Raw genomic sequence first — 18994 nt, forward strand, 5'->3', positions numbered from 1 at the left:
CAAGCTTGTAGCGTCATACCCAAGAAGACTCGCGGCTGTAATCGCTGCCACATGTGTTTTTGGTTTGTCATTTTTCACATTTTAGCAGACACTTAGCCAGAGCGACTTACACGGAACCCAAACCGGCTGCACGCATGCGCCATCGTGCTCCATCGTGCATAAAGGCATTTTGTCCCCACACACCAAACACAATCACGACACGCAGGTTAAAATATCAAAACAAACTCTGAACCGATCACATTAATTTGGGGACAGGTTGAAAAGCATTAAACATGTATGGCAATTTAGCTAGCTAGCTCTCACTTGCTAGTTAATTTGTCCTATTTAGATAGCTTGCTGTTGCTAGCTAATTTGTCCTGGGATATAAACATTGAGTTGTTATTTTACCTGAAATGCACAAGGTCCTCTACTCCGACAATGAATCCACACATAAAACGGTCAACCGAATCATTTCTAGTCATCTCTCCTCCTTCCAGGCCTTTTCTTCTCTGGACTTTATATTGCGATTGGTAACTTTCATAAATTAGGTGCATTGCCGCCACCGACCTCGTTTGTCTTTCAGTCACCCACGTGGGTATAACCAATGAGGAAATGGCACGTGGGTACCTGCTTCTATAAACCAATGAGGAGATGGGAGAGGCAGGACTTGCAGCGCGATCTGCATCAGAAATAGAATTGATTTCTATTTTAGCCCTTGGCAACGCAGATGCTCGTTGGCGCAATATTTGAATAACATAGATTTCTAAATATATTTTGCAACGCTCGCACACGCAACGAGAGCGGTGTAGTCAGCCTGTTACAGTAGTGAGTGCATACATTTTTATATTTGTTTGTACTGGTCCCCTGTGGGAATCAAACCCATAACCCTGGCGTTGTAAGTGCCATGCTCTACCAACTGAGCCACATGGGACCACTGTTAAAAGGGGTATTGAGTGTAGATTGATGAGGAAAATTTAGGATTAATGATGGGGAAAAAAACATTTAATCAATTTTAGAATAAGGTTGTAACATAACAAAATGTGGAAAAAGTGAAGGGGTCTGAATACTTATCAAAATGTGATTGGTTTTCAAATTCTTTGTGGGTCTGTGTATTCTGAAGGAAATATGTGTCTCTAATATGGTCATACATTTGGCAGGAGGTTAGGAAGTGCAGCTCAGTTTCCTCCTCATTTTGTGGGCAGTGTGCACATAGCCTGTCTTCTCTTGAGAACCAGGTCTGCCTACGACGGCCTCTCAATAGCAAGGCTATGCTCATTGATTCTGTATATAGTCAAAGCTTTCCTTAATTTTGGGTCAGTCACAGTGGTCAGGTATTCTGCCACTGTGTACTCTCTGTTTAGGGCCAAATAGCATTCTAGTTTGCTCAGTTTTTTTGTTAATGATCTCGCTCTCTGTCTCTCTCTCCATGTCTCGCTCTCTCTCTCTGTGTGCATATTCAACTCCTAAGGCTGTCAGCCAGGCTGTAGGTGAATGTTTCCATTCCCCTGTGGAGACACAGAGAAATGAGCTCAGTGAATGAGCTAGCACACATCAATAATACAACATATCTCCCAGAACACAAGCTCACTCTCATTAAAAACGCACTGACGTTCCACAAATAGTCTTTGCTCAGTCACATTTTTACAGCACTGGCCCAGTGTTGAAAATGTCATCAAAATGAATCAGGATGTCAATGCGTAGAGACTTAATAGGATAGGATAGTATGAAGGGATTGTTTGAAAATGACAAAATGTATTGAAGGAAATGTATAACCATGAAATGAAATACAAGTCTATGGAATTGGTGGCAGAGTTGTTCCACAGTGGTTGTTTGTAGAATACCCATGTCACTTTCAGATCGACAGGAGGGTAAGTGTGTATGTGTGTCTCTGTGTTTTCCACCCGGCTCAGAAATAGGTTGTTTGTTCAGGCCTGCCTGTCAGGGGACTTTGTAGCGATAACACACCCAAACACATACATACACACATACCTACCATGCGCATCCACACACACTTACCCACCACCACTACTACCACCACCACCATGTCACCATGCTGGGCTCTTCACAGTTCAAAATAGGCATTTACCCACCCACTTCCCAAAATGCTTCCAGCTTCGTTCCTCCTCTCTGTGTTGACCCCCAGATAATTCTGGACGGGTATTTTAGGAATCTGTCTCAGAATAAGATAATCCTGGAACAGCTGCTGTCTAATTTTAAGTGGAGGGCCTGAGGATATGGGTGTCGTTTAAGGTCCAGGGGGAAGTTTCCCCTAGGTACACATCTAGGATCAGCTTCCCCTCTCCCAATCCTAACCTTAGGTCAGTTTAGTATTTTCCCCACTAACGGCTAAGGTCAGTCTAGTGGCAACATTACTCTACTCAGTCATTTAGGGTCCAAGAGCCAGTGAACTTTGAAGTCTGTAAAGATTTCATGGTGTTGTAAAAAAACGTTTTCACACTGTGTTCCTCCAAGTGCAGCGATAACCCCCAACTCGTCAAAAATAGATTTGAGAATTTAAGGAAATAGAATTACAGTTACGACTTCAACCAGCATTACTATAGCAGATGAATGGGTAACTGTGACACATCTTGATGCCTGTGTGTGTGTACTAGACCAAATGAAATACGGATTTTATTGCCCTATATTATTCCTCAGTTTACAGAAGACTTGAGCATGAGCATCTGCTTACATATGAATAAACTTGACATCAATGCACATGACATGCAATATTGCAGTATCGGGATAATGTTTGTAGTCGTGCAATAATCTGTGATTTACAAAGTTAGCGGTGTGTCCCACACCAATACAGAGGCCATACCATATGTATCAAGTGTCTCAGAGTAGCAGTGCTGATCTAGGATCAGTTCCCCACCGTCCATGAAATATCATGCTTTGTGATCTAAAAGGCAGAACTGATCCAGTTTCTGAGAAACTGTGAATACGGGCCTAGAGCTTCTTCTCACTGTGTTGGCCATGTGGCTGCCTCTCTCTCGTGGGCTCCCATGAGCATTGCCACTGCTATGTGTTATGCCGAGGTGTTAGTTTGTCCGTGTTATTATGACTATTATTATTAGAGCAATGTATCACGTTTCTTCTGTGAAAATTAGTCGCTGATATAGCACATCTGCTAAATGCCATGCATGTTGAGTCAACTTTTGAGACATAAAACATGCATGAGCATTATCATTTAGTATGTGACTCATATGATAATGTGTAGGATAATGAATATTTTACATTTTTGTTACAGGCAAGATAGCACTTTATTTTACGTATGGCTCTCTATCATGTTGAATCAGATTTTTGGACACTGTAAATACCCGACTATCTTTTGCCCCATTATTCCAGTAAGTATGCTTTGTTCTAATATTGTGTTAGTAATGGAGATATACAGTGATAAGGTGCACAGGTAGACAGTACACTTCCACTAGGTTTCGTAAACAATCGTTTTTTTAACATTGAATTTTTCTATAATAGCCTGTGGAAGTTACATAACCAATTATTGACCAGACTGGCTGACCATGAGCTGACCACGAGGGCAGGTTTGACCAGTGACTCAGCCTAGCCGAGTGGAAATTAACTACATAGGTACTCAGCACTTCATCCTGACCTGGTGGACAGAGAAAACCCTGGGTTGTGTTCATTAGGCATGCAGGAGAAAATAGTCTGAAACAGGGAGGACTTAAGAAATAAAAAATAAATGCTTATGATCATTTTCCATTGCAAAACATTTTGCAGCTCACCAGCCCTGAGGTTTGGTTCAGCGCTCTTTCTCTCTCTCTCTCTTCCCCACACACCCACCTCACACAGGAAGGCGGAGGAAGCTGGCCTCACTCCAATCCTTTTTTATTTTTTCTCATCCTTTTTAATATCACCCACTTGCCATATGAGTCTTGGTTCAAGGGTAATAAGGGAGCAGATTGCTCACTTCCCCTGTCTGGACAGCAGCTTTCCTCATAAATACACCAACACATGGAAGCAGATCTCAATCACAGATGAAATGCCGGAACTTTGGGACTGTTAGTCTTGGGTGGCCAGATCTCTTGAGTTTTCGCCCCCCTATTCATTGTTTCATTCGGTGTGTGTGTGTGCGCGTGTGCGTGCTTCCATGCTTGAGTGCGTGCGTGCGTGTAGTGCAAACATGTCTGTGTATATACATAAAAGTGTGCACATGGGTGGACGACTTATGTGATTTTTGATTGTTTTTGTGTGTTGCCTTATTTTTTCAACACGTTCTTCCGTAACGATTCCAGCCATTGAGCAGCCATCCCCAGGCCCTAATCTTAAAAAGGAAAAGGAGTTTGAAAAGGGGTCCCGAAAGGCCACCAATCACAGATGAATTATGGGAAACGAGGTGACAGCGATGTCAGAAATCCCATCCCCACATCCTCAGTGTAATAAAGCGGAGGTGAGCGTTTGACCTATTGAGTGTGAACTCTCCCCACTACGTGTCAGAGGTGTCTTTCTGTGAAGGTCATGGGTCAAGGTCTTTAAACAGGACAATCAAAAACATGGCACCAACACAACATGCTGCCCATCTGCGGGAATTCCCACTTCGTACTACAGAGAGGAACAAAGGCGAGTCCCCCCCCCGCCAAAGTAATTTCGACAGGAAATTAATCAAAGAAATGTACTCTTACTGTGCTTTAAAATCTAAATGTGGTAGCTGATACTAACATGGTGCCCATCTGTGGGAATTCCCACTTCAGATTACAGAGAGATACACAAAGGCAAGTTTCCCCTCCTCCCAATGTCATTTCTAAATTAATCGAAGAAATATGTGCTTTAACAGTATAAAACCTATATGTGAGGTAACTTTTACACTAATATCAGAAAGAGTGATCAAATACAGCTAAACATAAATGTTTATGTAGTTGGCTGGATTGATTGGATTGAAAGCCACAGCCAGCCCCATCTATCAGGTTCCCACTCATGCCATGTGTTTTAGTGCTCGAACCTATGAGTAACAAAAGGACCTGTAGGCTGCTGAAACAAGATGGCTGCCATTGAGTTGTTCCACTCAGAATTCAAGGGTTTTTCCACTGCCAAGCAACGTACTTTATATTCAGCGCCACATAAGAGGCACACTTCTGTTTAAGTTAAACTATTCTAAAACAAAGACCAAATATGGTCACTTTATTTAGAATGAAACCAAATGGGTGTAAAGCATGCTACCACACAACATTGCACAACACATTGCACAACAATAATACATTGCTTCCCTATCTCTTGAAACAAACTGCAAAAGTCTTTGTTTTAACAAGCATCAGAATTCATTGGTATTTGGCATTGAACATTTCCATAGAAACACACAGGGTCAGAGCCTCCCGAGGGGCGCAGTGGTCTAAGGCACTGTATCGCAGTGCTAGCTGTGCCACTAGCGATTCTGGATTCGAGTCCAGGCTCTGTCGCAGCTGGCCGCCACCGGGAAACCCATGGGGTGGCGCACAATTGGCCCAGCATCGTCCGGTTTAAGGGAGGGTTTGGCCGACAGGGATGTCCTTGTGCCATCGTGCACTAGCGACTCCTGTGTCGGGCCTGGCGCAGTGCACGCTGACACGGTTGCCAGGTGTACGGTGTTTCCTCCGACACATTGGTGCAGCTGGCTTCTGGGTTAAGTGGGCATTGTGTCAAGAAGCAGTGCGGCTTGGTTGGGTTGTGTTTTGGAGGATGCACGGCTCTCGACCTTCGCATCTCCCAAGTCCATACGGGACTTGCAGCGATGAGACAAGACTGTAACTACCAATTGGATACCACGAAATTGGGGAGAAAAAGGGGTAAAAAAAATATTTAAAAAATTAACACATAGGGTCTTTCAGAGTGGGCTGATGAAGAGAAGGGTACAGTTAAGCTACAGGAGTTGGAAGCTCAATGGTTAAATCAGGGGTTCTCAAAGTGGGGTCAGGGGTCCACGGAGGTACTGCAGCCAGATCTCAAAATATATTTTTTTTTATATACAGTATATATATTTGAACAACAACAGATTAAACACATTTTGGATAAGGGATCCATGGCATAAGTTTAGAGGGTGTAATACAATAAATTACAATACAAAGTAATATTGTTAATCTGTATGTTCTTAATCCAGGGCAACATATGACCTGGGAGGCTCACAGGGATATTGGTATTGTATTTGTATTCCCCAAAAATCTTTTTTTTTTTACATAATTGCACTGTAATTTTAAGCTTTAAAGCTGCAATGTTCTCTCTGCCTCGCAAAAACATGTAAAATGGCAAAACTGTTCAATTTTATCTCCAATGCCAAGAGGTGGGACTTAAAATATTTATTGCTGCAGCCTTCACAGGGCGCGAAACTTGGTTCAGTTGGTTGGTCATAGTAAAACTCCATGTTTGCTATTTTATCTCACTCGAGTTGTGTTCTAAATATGACGGTGTCCCTGTCAAATTTGCTATTAGAAAAAAAGGGGTCCCCGGCCCCAAAAGGTTTGAGAACCCCTGGGTTAAATGACCTTGAGCGACAGCACAGGTTGAAAGATAATTGAAAGGTAGGTTTAGAAAGAGGATATGGGGGATACGTTTTAAATGCTCCCTGTAGAGTAGGATATGCATGAATAAGACTGCCAGCAAAGCTACTGAAAGGTACTTGCTCAGCTTCAACTGTCTGGTTGATATGTTTCCAGGCAGGTTCCCGTACGTTTAACTCAAGGACTTAAATATTTAATTTGAGGGAAATGAATAACATCCAGGATTCCTAAAATGAAGTTTAATAATTTTGAAAATGTATTCATGGAGCCAAAGTTAAAGGGAAATCCTGACCAAGACCAAAATTTGAAGTATTTTGAAACAATGACAATACATTGATACATTTTTATTTATCAAGATAGATATGCAACGGCAACGAATTCGGGCAACGAATTCTTATGTCCATTATAAGGATCAATAGTTTTGTATGTTCAAGCTAGATATGAAATAAGTGCCAAAACTAAAAACTATATAAATATATACTGTATATATTGGTAAGCAAAATCATAATCTCATGACCATTTCTTTCTTGCGCTACTTTTATATAAGTAAAAAATAGGGTGAAGAGCCGCTGACAAACAAATTGTCAATTCATCTTTTTGGCATTAATATTCCATCAAGCACTCAGGGAAGTAAAGCTTTCCCAATCCAAAGACAAGCTTCAAACGATTGTTATCAATGCCTCATACTGTCATTATACATTCCCCATTAATGACCATAGAGAAAAGAACTGGAACAAATAATTAGGCTCCTCACAGACATCCAGTAGATCCATTGAATGCCGAATTGTCATTATAATGTAGGATGTTGTGAGTAGACATAAGCAATATAACACACAGAGAAAATATTGTAAAGGCAGTGTTGTCTATTGGTCACAAATGCTTTGATTCCTGTGATAACACAAAGCTTCCCATGCTGTGTCTGTTGCCAACCACCCACTATGATTGCTGCCCAGCAGCCTGCAGGGATGTTTCAAACACACTCATTACTGGCTGACTCAGGGATGGTGACGATAACATGCAACAATATAATGTTTTTAACATCCTGTTATATGTATTATCTATCTGTGAAAATATAACATTTATAATTATCGCTCCTCTCCCAGCCCAAGTCACAGTACGGTCGTCAATCGCAATAATCTTTTGACAGACATGAATATTATTGGCAAATGGCAGGGTGTGAAAATTGAAGCAGAGAGAGTAGAGGCAAATAGACTGAGGTGGCATTTGACATGAGAAATGAGGGGAGCAGCTAGGAGGGGTATGTGAGTGACCTCCATTCACCCTAATAACTTTATAAATCTAATCCTTAAATCCATGTCTGTGGCCTTCTATGAGGGGTGAATTCCAAAGTCAGATTTGACGAGTTGTGTTAGGAAATAATGAATCTTTGAAAAACAGAGCTTCTACTAATGACAACAATGAATTTCACACAATCATCAAAAAAGTTGCCTCAAACATGACCATGAGGAGTCCCAAATCATAGAGAAATATTGTTCTTAATTAAAAGGGCAATCTGCAGTTCAATCAATAACAATGCAGGCACCCCACCAATGTTTAAGGTTCTGATGAGGTACTACAGTTGAACTAAGCTCATGAGGTATTATATTCTTCAAGAATCAATGGGTCTACATCATTGAATTGAAAGTACAAAAATTGAGATACCAGACGCAGATTGACCTTTTATTTAATTCTGTCTAAAATGGGCCCCATGACTTCTTAAAGAGAGATAGATTGGCGATGTGCTATGTCTACAAAGCTAGACTAATATGGGTAGAATATGTGGACAACTAAAAATACCTAGGTGTCTGGTTAGACTGTAAACTCTCCTTCCAGACTCACATTAAGCATCTCCAATCCAAAATGAAATCTAGAATCGGCTTCCTATTTCTCAACAAAGCCTCCTTCACTCATGCTGCCAAACAAACCCTCGTAAAACTGACTATCCTGCCGATCCTTGACTTCGGCGATGTCATTTACAAAATAGCCTCCGACACTCTACTCAGCAAATTGGATGTAGTCTATCACAGTACCATCCGTTTTGTCACCAAAGCCCCATATACTACCCACCACTGCGACCTGTATACTCTCGTTGGCTGGCCCTCGCTACATATTCGTCGCCAAACCCACTGGCTCCAGGTCATCGATAAGTCTTTGCTAGGTAAAGCCCTGCCTTATCTCAGTTCACTGGTCTCCATAGCAACCTCCACCCGTAGCACGCGCTCCAGCAGGTATATTTCACTGGTCATCCCCAAAGCCAACACCTACTTTGGCCACCTTTCCTTCCAGTTCTCTGCTGCCAATGACTGGAATGAAGTGCAAAAATATTACTGAAGCTGGAGACGTATATCTCCCTCACTAACTTTAAGCATCAGCTGTCAGAGCAGCTTACCGACCACTGTACCTGTACACAGCCCATCTGTAAATAGCACACCCAACTACCTCATCCCCATATTGTTATTTATTTTTTTGCACCCCAGTATCTCTACTTGCACATCATAATCTGCACATCCATCACACCACTGTTAATGCTAAATTGTAATTATTTTGCCACTATGGCCTATTTATTGCCTTACCTCCCTAACCTTACTACATTTTTACACACTGTACATAGATTTTTCTATTGTGTTTTTGACTGTACGTTTGTTTATCCCATGTGTAACTGTGTTGTTGTTTTTGTCGCACTGCTTTGCTTTATCTTGGCCAGGTCGCAGTTGTAAATGAGAATTTGTTCTCAACTGACCTACCTGGTTAAATAAAGGTGAAATAAAAAAAGATGTGGAAACGAAATCCCACATCTTCAGATGTCATTTCGTCACTAAGAGACAAAGAGTGCCAGACCTGCGCCAACGAGCTTGAAAAATTCCCAAGCGAGACGTCATAGCAGTAGGTGTGGTGAACTGAAGGAAGTGACACCTCTATGTGGTTTCACTGTTGTCTCACACATATTGGCCAAATCCTCCTATTGCCTTCCACTGTCCAACCAGAGCGTTCACAATGACCATTCTGTGGGAGGCTTCCACTTTCTCCCATCCAGTTCATGTCTTGCCAAAGGGGAAACAAACAGCCATTGTACTGAGGTTCTGCTGCTGACTATAGACAGACCCTGTTTATAGACCCATCAGTTAATTGTGGTTTTGCACAAGTATGACCTTTCTCTTGAGTTCTGTTGAGATGATTGCCACTTTTCACAGAAAGTGACCATCATAACACATAGTTGTATCTTTGCTTAGCTGACATTCTGATTTAGGCTAATTGTATCGTGGTATTATTGATGTCCTGCTGCAATATGTTAGGATACAGCAATCTCAAACTGCTACTCTACCCCTGACAGAGTAACCATGACTAACATAGTAATTAACCAGTAATTTAAGCTCATATTCATTCAAACACATTACGTTATTAAAAGTATCCTGCTCCACCAGCCCTGTTGACACCTGATATCAATTCAAATGTGTGTGACAGAGGGTGTCCTGTCATTTCGTCTCCCATTCTAATTTGTTAACCCTGTGAGGATTACACAACCGGCTTATATTTAATCTGTAATAATACAAAACCATGTTGAAATGTGTATGTGTCTTGTATATCTATTATGTATGAATTTTACTGTTTAATGTTCATCTTATCCAACTTGCCACAACTGAAGTTCCCTCTGGGAAAAAATAAGGTTACTCTATTCGTAGTCAGCAAAAGCAATTGGAGCACTGAGACGCCTTATCTTAGTGCTTATTCCGCTGTCGTTTGTCTGATTGTTATCTGATTGCACCACATCCTCTTTGCCTGTAGGGTGTTACCTTAATATGAGAGAACGTGTTGATTAAATAGAGCACACACAACTTTGTCATTTTGAAACCTATTATCACACCATGTCATGCATGTTATAATTAAAAATCTACACCAGTCATGTGGGGTGAGCTGGTGACGATGAGGACCGGGCAGGCAATCAGAGTTGGTTCGTGTCTTCAATGGCATTCTATTCCCTATATAGAGCACTACTTTTGACCAGAGCCCTATGGGACCTGGTGAAAAAGTAGTGCACTATAAAGGGAATAGAGGTCCATTTGGGATGCAACCCCTGGTTGGCTCCTGGATGAAATGGATCAATGTTGTGTCTTTGATGAAGGTTGTGCAGTGTGAGAGTCAGCTCTCTCTCTCTCTGTAGTGGGGGAAACTCAAATAGAAAACCATCTGTGTATTTGTCTGTATTAGTAACATGAACAAAGGATTTGGGGCCAGATCCACTCGGTACCCGCTGATAGATGTGTTCACCTGCTGTGTTCTGGAGTGAACAAAACATCAAAGGTTGAACACAAAGGTAAAAGAAAGGTTGCGAAAAGGAATATGGCCTCTCAGTAGATCATTAGTGAAGACAGGTGTATGTGCGTGTATTTATTTAGGCCTGCTTTACTTACACAGATAGCAGACATATTATTGTAACAGCTGCCCTATTCAGTTGTATTTTATTTATCATAAACAGAGCTTCCTATAACATTGCTTCTACATCTGCATTGCTTGCCATTTGGGGGTTTAGGCTGAGTTTCTATATAAGCACTTTGTGACCTGCTGCTGTAAAAAAGGGCTTTATAAATACATTTGATTGATTGATTAGGAACTAGAATATAAGCAAGTCTTATTGTAGGCCTAATAAAAAAAAAAACAAGCACCCAACAGTACATCCCCTCTGTGTCACCAGCCTGGGTGTCACTCATCCTACCAATAGAAGTATTTGGCCCTCGCCCTCTGTCTGAGTATGACTGTCTGTGCTCAACTAGCTGCAAGCACTCCCACAATAACAGTATTGACGTCACTAGCCATCGGTCCGCAAAACTGCGAGAGAGCGAGTGGCGATAGAAGGGAATAGCAAAGCGGCGCTGGGGGCGGCCATTTTAGGAGTATCACGGTTGCCGAATACATCTTCTGAAATAGTTTTTCTTGAGAGAGCTATATATTTTATTATAGGCGAGGATATAAGAAGGTTGTTTTTATTTTCGCGTGTTGTAATTCGAATTTGGGATGCAGATCAGAAGGTATAAACATTTTGCATCCGTTGTCGGACTGGTCCTCGGACTATTATGCGCGGTGGAGGCAGCTAAAGGTAAGCCAAAGACGAGGGTTTATCTCTGTGTTGTCTGTCTGTTCGGGCGAACGAACGCCTTTCATGTAAGGAAAATTAAGGCCAATGCTCCGTCTTGCCTACACATTGTTTATTATAAAAGGCTACAATTAATAACCCAGATGGTGGCATTCCTAAGGGATGTATCTGGTCAACCTGACAAGGCTACTGATTGCCATAGCGGATGGATGTCGCTCACTACAAAGTAGACTATTCGTCCGTGTCAGTGCATCGCGCAACACTGTAGCTATTTGATAAAAAAAAAAATGCAATCAAACCCCACTTAAATTCTATCCATATTGCATCGTCACTAATTTTTAATTAGTATCATGAAATGATGAGGGGCCATTATATCTGTATGGATGAACGAGGTTGTTTTCTGTTTCTCCCCTCTGCCAGACGTCAATGCTATTTTGGGTGCCCCTCCATTGTAGGCCTATCTGCATAAATACAATTCAATTTGCAAACATACACGTTGGCATTAGATTTCATATAGCCCTTAACTTATCAGAGCCCATACTATGGTTAGCCTATAGGCTTTCGCTTGTCTGCGTCATTCACCTGTTTTTATTTTTCAGGGCCCGGTTTCCCAAAAGCATCTTAAGGTTAAATTCATCGAATTTAGCTATAAAATGCTTTTGGGAAACCGGGCCAAGTAGGCTACGTAGCACTTGTAACATGGATAAAACAACTGTTTTAATCTACTTTACCCCAAAGCCGTGATTTAAGTGCATGTTTTAATGCCTCAAACACATTGTTAGGGCAATTTTATTTAAATACAGATTTTGGATTTGGTAGCCTAATAGTTTTACCGACGCTGCGGGCGCACAAAGTCTGATCGTCGCTTGTTAACTACGCATTGCAGACCCTTCTCACAAGTACCATTTGTATCTGGGTTTAAAAATTAATGCGTTATCATCACAGGCTTAGCAAAATCCCTATTATACTGGTAGTACAATGCTGCAGGTGCATCAGCGGTCCTCACTGAAATGCCAAAGATATGATGGACGGATTAGACACAAGAAGAAATAGCTTGCCAACACTGAATGCCTTTGCTGCAGGGCAGTCCACGTCGCGCCAGCAGTTCAATATTGAAAGATGAAGACCTCTCAGTATAGAACATATCTACCTTTATCCTGTGACCTCTCAATGTGAACGCTCCAAATGTAGCCTAATTTTCATGTTAAGGCAGGTGCTCAACATGCGCAGTTAGGCGCAACACTGGAGATTGAAATGTATCCTTTTTTTCCACGGCACACCCATTTTCAAGCTCAAAACGACAGGCTCCGAGTAATAGGAAAACGTTCATATTCGTCTTCATTCTTTTAGCAAGGGTCATATCGATTTAAGATCCAAAGATGTCAATCAGTGAAGGCTCCACCAGCAACTCTGGTTCTTTGTGATAACTGTGTTGCCATGTCAGGCAGCTGAGGATGCTTGAGAAGTGGCCACCATTGAAAAGCAATAACCTCCTTTTCCGTGATTACATCAAATTGTAACCTATCCATGTGGTGACCAAGTCATTTAATTTACTAAGTCTAGACATGATTTGAATACCATGCAAATAACAAAGTAGCCTATATACAGTATTTGGGACAATAATAGATACATTAAGCTAAAGGCTAGTTTGTGCTTCACATTTTATGATTAGAAAAGACTAAAAGTAGTCTATGCATTTTCTTCCATGATTATTGATTAGCCTATGTCTCATGATAAACATTGTAAATACTGCTTTTTTTCTTTGGATTATGCTTTTATAACGTTTGGCTATAGAGGACCTTCAGCCCAGTTCCAGGCAGTCTATGACTCTCTCTTTTGCCATTGTGTTTGGATAGTGCACCTGCTCACTTCCCAGATCTTATCAGGAAAGCGACTTGTGAAATCCACATCTTGCTGTGAGCTTATCTTTATTGTCTAAAGGTCAATTGCTTCTATGCAATGCATCAACAATAATTGTGTTCTGTTGCATGCTTGTGTGATGATGACAAGCTCTATTCTCACTGCAAAAGACCATAAAACAATTCACATTGCTCATTCAATTAATAGATTTTTGTTTTTAATCACTGTCGTTTCAAAGGTGTTTCCATTGTGTCCACTTGAAGGTCCTTTCTTGAATTCTAGAAATATCCTCAGAAGTTTTTGTGTGTCCACGTTTTGAATGTACAGTGGCTTGTGAAAGTATTCACCCCCCTTGGCATTTTTCCTATTTTGTTGCCTTACAACCTGGAATTAAAATAGATTTTTGGGGGGGTTTATATCATTTGATTTACACAACATGCCTACCACTTTGAAATGTAAAATATTTTTGGTGAAACAAACAAGAAATAAGACAAAAAAATTAGCTTGAGCGTGCGTAACTATTCACCCCCCAAAGTCAATACTTTGTAGAGACACCTTTTGCAGCAATTACAGCTGCAATAATCTTGGTATGTCTTTATAAGCTTGGCACATCTAGTCACTGGGATTTTTGCCCATTCTTCAAGGCAAAACTGCTCCAGCTCCTTCAAGTTGGATGGGTTCCGCTGGTGTACAGCAATCGTTAAGTCATACCACACATTTTCAATTGGATTGAGGTCTGGTCTTTGACTAGGCAATTCCAAGACATTTAAATGTTTCCCCTTAAACCACTCGAGTGTTGCTTTAGCAGTATGCTTAGGGTCATTGTCCTGCTGGAAGGGGAACCTCCGTCCCAGTCTCAAATCTCTGGAAGACAAACAGGTTTTCCTCAAGAATTTCCCTCTATTTAGCGCCATCCATCATTCCTTCAATTCTGACCAGCTTCCCAGTCCCTGCTGATGAAAGGCATCCCCACAGCATGATGCCGCCACCACCATGCTTCACTGTGAGGATGGTGTTCTCGGGGTGATTAGAGGTGTTGGGTTTGCGCCAGACATAGCATTTTCCTTGATGACCAAAAAGCGCAATTTTAGTCTCATCTGACCAGAGTACCTTCTTCCATATGTTTGGGGAGTCTCCCACATGCCTTTTGGTGAACACCAAACGTGTTTGCTTATTTTTTTTCTTTAAGCAATGGCTTTTTTTCTGACCAGTCTTCTGTAAAGCCCAGCTTTGTGGCGTGTACGGCTTAAAGTGGTCCTATGGACAGATACTCCAATCTCCGCTGTGGAGTTTTGCAGCTCCTTCAGGGTTTGCCTCTTTGTTTCTTTGTCTCTTTGTTGCCACTCTGATTAATGCCCTCCTTGCCTGGTCTGTGAGTTTTGGTGGGCGGCCCTCTCTTGGCAGGTTTGTTGTGGTGCCATATTCTTTCCATTTTTTAATAATGGATTTAATGGTGTTCCGTGGGATGTTCAAAGTTTCTGATATTTTTTTATAACCCGACCCTGATCTGGACTTCTCCACAACTTTGTCCCTGACCTGTTTGGAGAGCTCCTTGGTCTTCATGGTGCCGCTTGCTTGGTGGTGCCCCTTGCTTAGTGGTGTGGCAGACTGTGGCCTTTCAGAACAGGTGTATGTACTGAGAGCGTATGACAGATCATGTGACACTTAGATTGCACACAGGTGGACTTTATTTAACTAATTATGTAACTTCTGAAGGTAATTGGTTGCACCAGATCTTATTTTGGGGCTTCATAGCAAAGGGGGTGAATACATATGCACGCACGACTTTTCAGGTTTTTATTTTTTACGAATTTTTTGTAACAAGTTATTTTTGTTTAAACGCCAAGGGGGATGAATACTTTTGCAAGGCACTGTATGGATATGATGCATTGGCAGGGTATGGCAAGCATAGAGATCCAATGATGTCAGGCCTGGTACTGTATCCTATAATTTTTTTATTGAACCTTTATTTAACTAGGCAAGTCAGTTAAAAACAAATTCTTATTTACAATGATGGCCTACCCTGGCCAAACCCTAACCCGGATGACGCTGGGCCAATTGTGCGCTGCCCTATGGGACTCCCAATCATGGCCGGTTGTGATACAGCCTGGAATCAAACCAGGGTCTGTCGTGACGCCTCCAGCACTGAGATGCAGTGCCTTAGACTGCTGCGCCACTCGGGAGCCCAAGTAACCAGTTACGTTATTAGTAAAGTAGGTTCACACATTCAAATGTGTCACTACTGTATGCAAAGAGAACACAAGGTACTGGCTTTTAAGGTCATCATTCCTAAGATTATATGGACAAGGAGAACCTGATCCTACACCAGCACTCCTACTCAGGCTGTTATTGAATAGGGGCCAAGACACTACTCTATCTGCAAGCATCTCTTGGACTATCCTAATTTTAGGTGCATCCTTATTTTAAGTGGCCAAAATTAAGTTAGCATAAGCAAAGCATAGCCAGTCTGTCAGCCTGGGGGACAACATGTACCTCTTCCGCAAAAACATATTCTGTTCAAATTTCTGAGGCACTCCAGGAGTTTCGACTGGTCTTTCCTCAATCATTTGACTCATTTGACTCAGCAAAATAGTTTATTCAAGGATTCTTACACTTACATAATTGGAATGAATCCTGCTTGGATGGGTTTAGATTATGATTGATAATGGCACATTCATACTGTGCGATGTTTCCTAGCTTTCTGGTGTTACCTCACAAAGTGTATCCAGTCAATGGTTCCCCATATGCCTCCCAGTCAAATGCTTGGCCTGCCTGAGCAGAGCTCTGCACGATGATGCATGGGCCTCAGCCTCTATACACAGACAAAGAAAGCTGGCTGCTAGAATATCTCGGCAGCTCATTCATCATCCAATTAACAAATTGGGTTCCCAGCTTTCTGTTCAGTGGAGTTAACAAATGCACATATCATTATTATATTATAAATCATGTGCGAGTGCTCCCTAGCTGTCCAGGCCTGCTGCTTGCTTTGCTTGCCTTTCATGAGGGAGACACATGTTGATTTAACTTATTGATGCCCGCGGAATGTAGTCTACAGACCTAGCACTGATACAGAAGGTTGGTTTGATTACAAAGGGTAAGAGGGAAGACAAATTCCATGTTTTGTAAACGTGACAAATGTAAACCCTTGTATTTGTCACATAAAATGCATTTTCTATATTTTTTGAAGTTGTCTTTGAAATCAGTGGACAGGTGCACCTCAGGGGCCAGTTTGTTTTAAACACCAAATGCCGGTTAGCCCTTAGGTCTAAGTGTGCTAATAGTATTGGTCTTCTTATCACAAAATGATAAGCTAAAAGAGAACTGCAAAACGTCAGTGACAAACGAATGCATGATACACCAGGAATCTGTTGTCGTAAACCAAACATTTTGTTGATTCTCGTAAAGATAACAATAGGCACATCCCCCCCCCCTATAATATTGTTACATTTGTTGCGTTCCATTGTTCAGCACTAAAACCAGGATCCGGTTACAGTCTTGTTTTCCTAGCAAACCAGAATTTGTCTGGTATCGATGGCATTATGGGTCAAATGTGAAATATAAAGGAGAGGGAGATTTACTGTTATTCTACTCTATTAATGAGCACAGCTTTTTGTTCCTGTACTAGGCCTAGGCTGTAAGTTTAGTTGAATGTCATTGCTTTCAGCTGGGAAATGGCCAAGAAAATGCCACTAATGTGATTTTGTTCAAAATTCTATCCCTGTGACACAATTTCTTGTAAAGCCATCTATTATCAAACTACATTGTTGGAAGAATCCCTGTATTAGCCTACAGTTTGAAGTGCATGTTCATTGTATGTAGGCTTTACAGATGGTATATCGAATATGGTCACACCTCACCATTTTCTGTGGTTTCCATCACAGGAATATCTCCCTCAGATCACAACCAAACATTAGCCATTTTTTCCTAGACTTTTTTTCCATAAGATAATGATAATGGCTTGAATGGATTTCTCACCCCCTCCCTGCAAAACTATTCTTGCCCTATAATGAGGTGCCTGTCTCAAAGTTAACTCTTGAATCGTTGCCTCATTTATTCATAGAATTCACAGTGGAACAAAGAGCTTTTGGGCCCAGAGTCGGAATGAGAACGTCACAATGCGGTCACTGTTAAAAGCCCCCAAGAATACGCAGATGAGCTCATCTTCAGAAAGTACATAGTTTGAGCATTTCGATTTTCTTCAGTGTGCCATTTTTTTGCCAGAGAAAAAGACAACCACTGACAACCAGCTTTAAGTAGGCCTGGTGGTGACTTTCTTTCGATTGGTCCCTTTGGCAGCTGAATTGAGTCAGTGACCTGTCAAGAATGGGTCATTCACTTGTGATTATTAAATTGTTCTTCGTCATACTGGGTCAGCTGGCCGTGTTGTTATGTCTACATTCACAGAACATACAGCGGAACAGCTGATGCACAGATCAACATAAATATTGCAGTTTGGGAATGTATGAAATGTTGATTTCATTCAGATAATGTATTTGCCATGGTAAAGGCCCGATCTGTAGCTTTGTCTACGAATTTGAGTGTTTACATGTCCCCATTCCCATCCCTCAACTTTCCAAACAAAGTGACAGGATCAGGCTGTTGAAATTGCAGATGCTGCGTTCAAGAAATGTGGGTTCAGTTACAACACTTTTAGGCTACATCTGAATGACAGTTGATCACAGTACAAGAAATGTAGGGTTTTGGAATAAAACAAGCCAACAGAAACTCCTATGGTATTGAAGAATATAATCAATGGGTTTTCAGAATGAATTGCTGAATGGAAAGCCTAAGGCGTCAAATATATTGACCGTGATGAAAATAAAAAATGACGCTTCCTGATCTTGTCACTGACCATCCTTAACGGTGTCCTAATGATGAAACATTGAAAATCAAATCAAATCAAAGTTTATTTGTCACGTGCGTCGAATACAACAGGTGTAGACCTTACAGTGAAATGCTTACTTACAGGCTCTAACCAATAGTGAGGAAAAAAGGTGTGTGTAGGTAAGTAAAGAAATAAAACAACAAATAGTCCGGGTAAACATTTGGTTACCTGTTCAGGAGTCTTATGGCTCGGGGGTAAAAACTGTTGAGAATCCTTTTTGTCCTAGACTTGATACTCCGGTACCGCTTGCCATGCGGTAGTAGAGAGAACAGTCTGACTGGGGTGGCTGGGGTCTTTGACAATTTTCAGTGCCTTCCTCTGACACCGCCTGGTGTAGGGGTCCTGGATGGCAGGCAGCTTTGCCCCAGTGATGTACTGGGCCGTACGCACTACCCTCTGAAGTGCCTTGCGGTCGGAGGCCGAGCAATTGCCGTACCAGGCAGTGATGCAACCGGTCAGGATGCTCTCGATGTTGCAGCTATAGAACCTTTTGAGGATCTCAGGACCCATGCCAAATCTTTTCAGTTTCCTGAGGGGAATAGACCTTGTCGTGCCCTCTTCACGACTGTCTTGGTGTGTTTGGACCATTGTAATTTGTTGTTGATGTGGACACCAAGGAATTTGAAGCTCTCAACCTGCTCCACTACAGCCCCGTCGATAAGAATGGGGACGTGCTCCTTTTCCTGTTGTCCACAATCA

The 18994-nt window shown here is 41.7% G+C and overlaps 1 protein-coding gene across 4 annotated transcripts in view; it reads left to right on the forward strand.

The window, feature by feature from the left end:
- Positions 1 to 11271: 11271 nt before the first annotated feature.
- Positions 11272 to 18994, forward strand: part of clstn1 (calsyntenin 1) — a 70083-nt gene continuing 62360 nt past the window's right edge. For all 4 annotated transcript variants that reach the window (XM_029719399.1, XM_029719402.1, XM_029719400.1 and 1 more), the window contains exon 1: positions 11272 to 11553. In XM_029719399.1, coding sequence (XP_029575259.1) covers positions 11472 to 11553 — 82 coding nt within the window. In that variant the 5' untranslated portion in view covers positions 11272 to 11471. The remainder of the gene's footprint in view (positions 11554 to 18994) is intronic.

Source organism: Salmo trutta, chromosome 28 (assembly GCF_901001165.1).
Source record: "Salmo trutta chromosome 28, fSalTru1.1, whole genome shotgun sequence".
NCBI lineage: Eukaryota > Metazoa > Chordata > Actinopteri > Salmoniformes > Salmonidae > Salmo > Salmo trutta.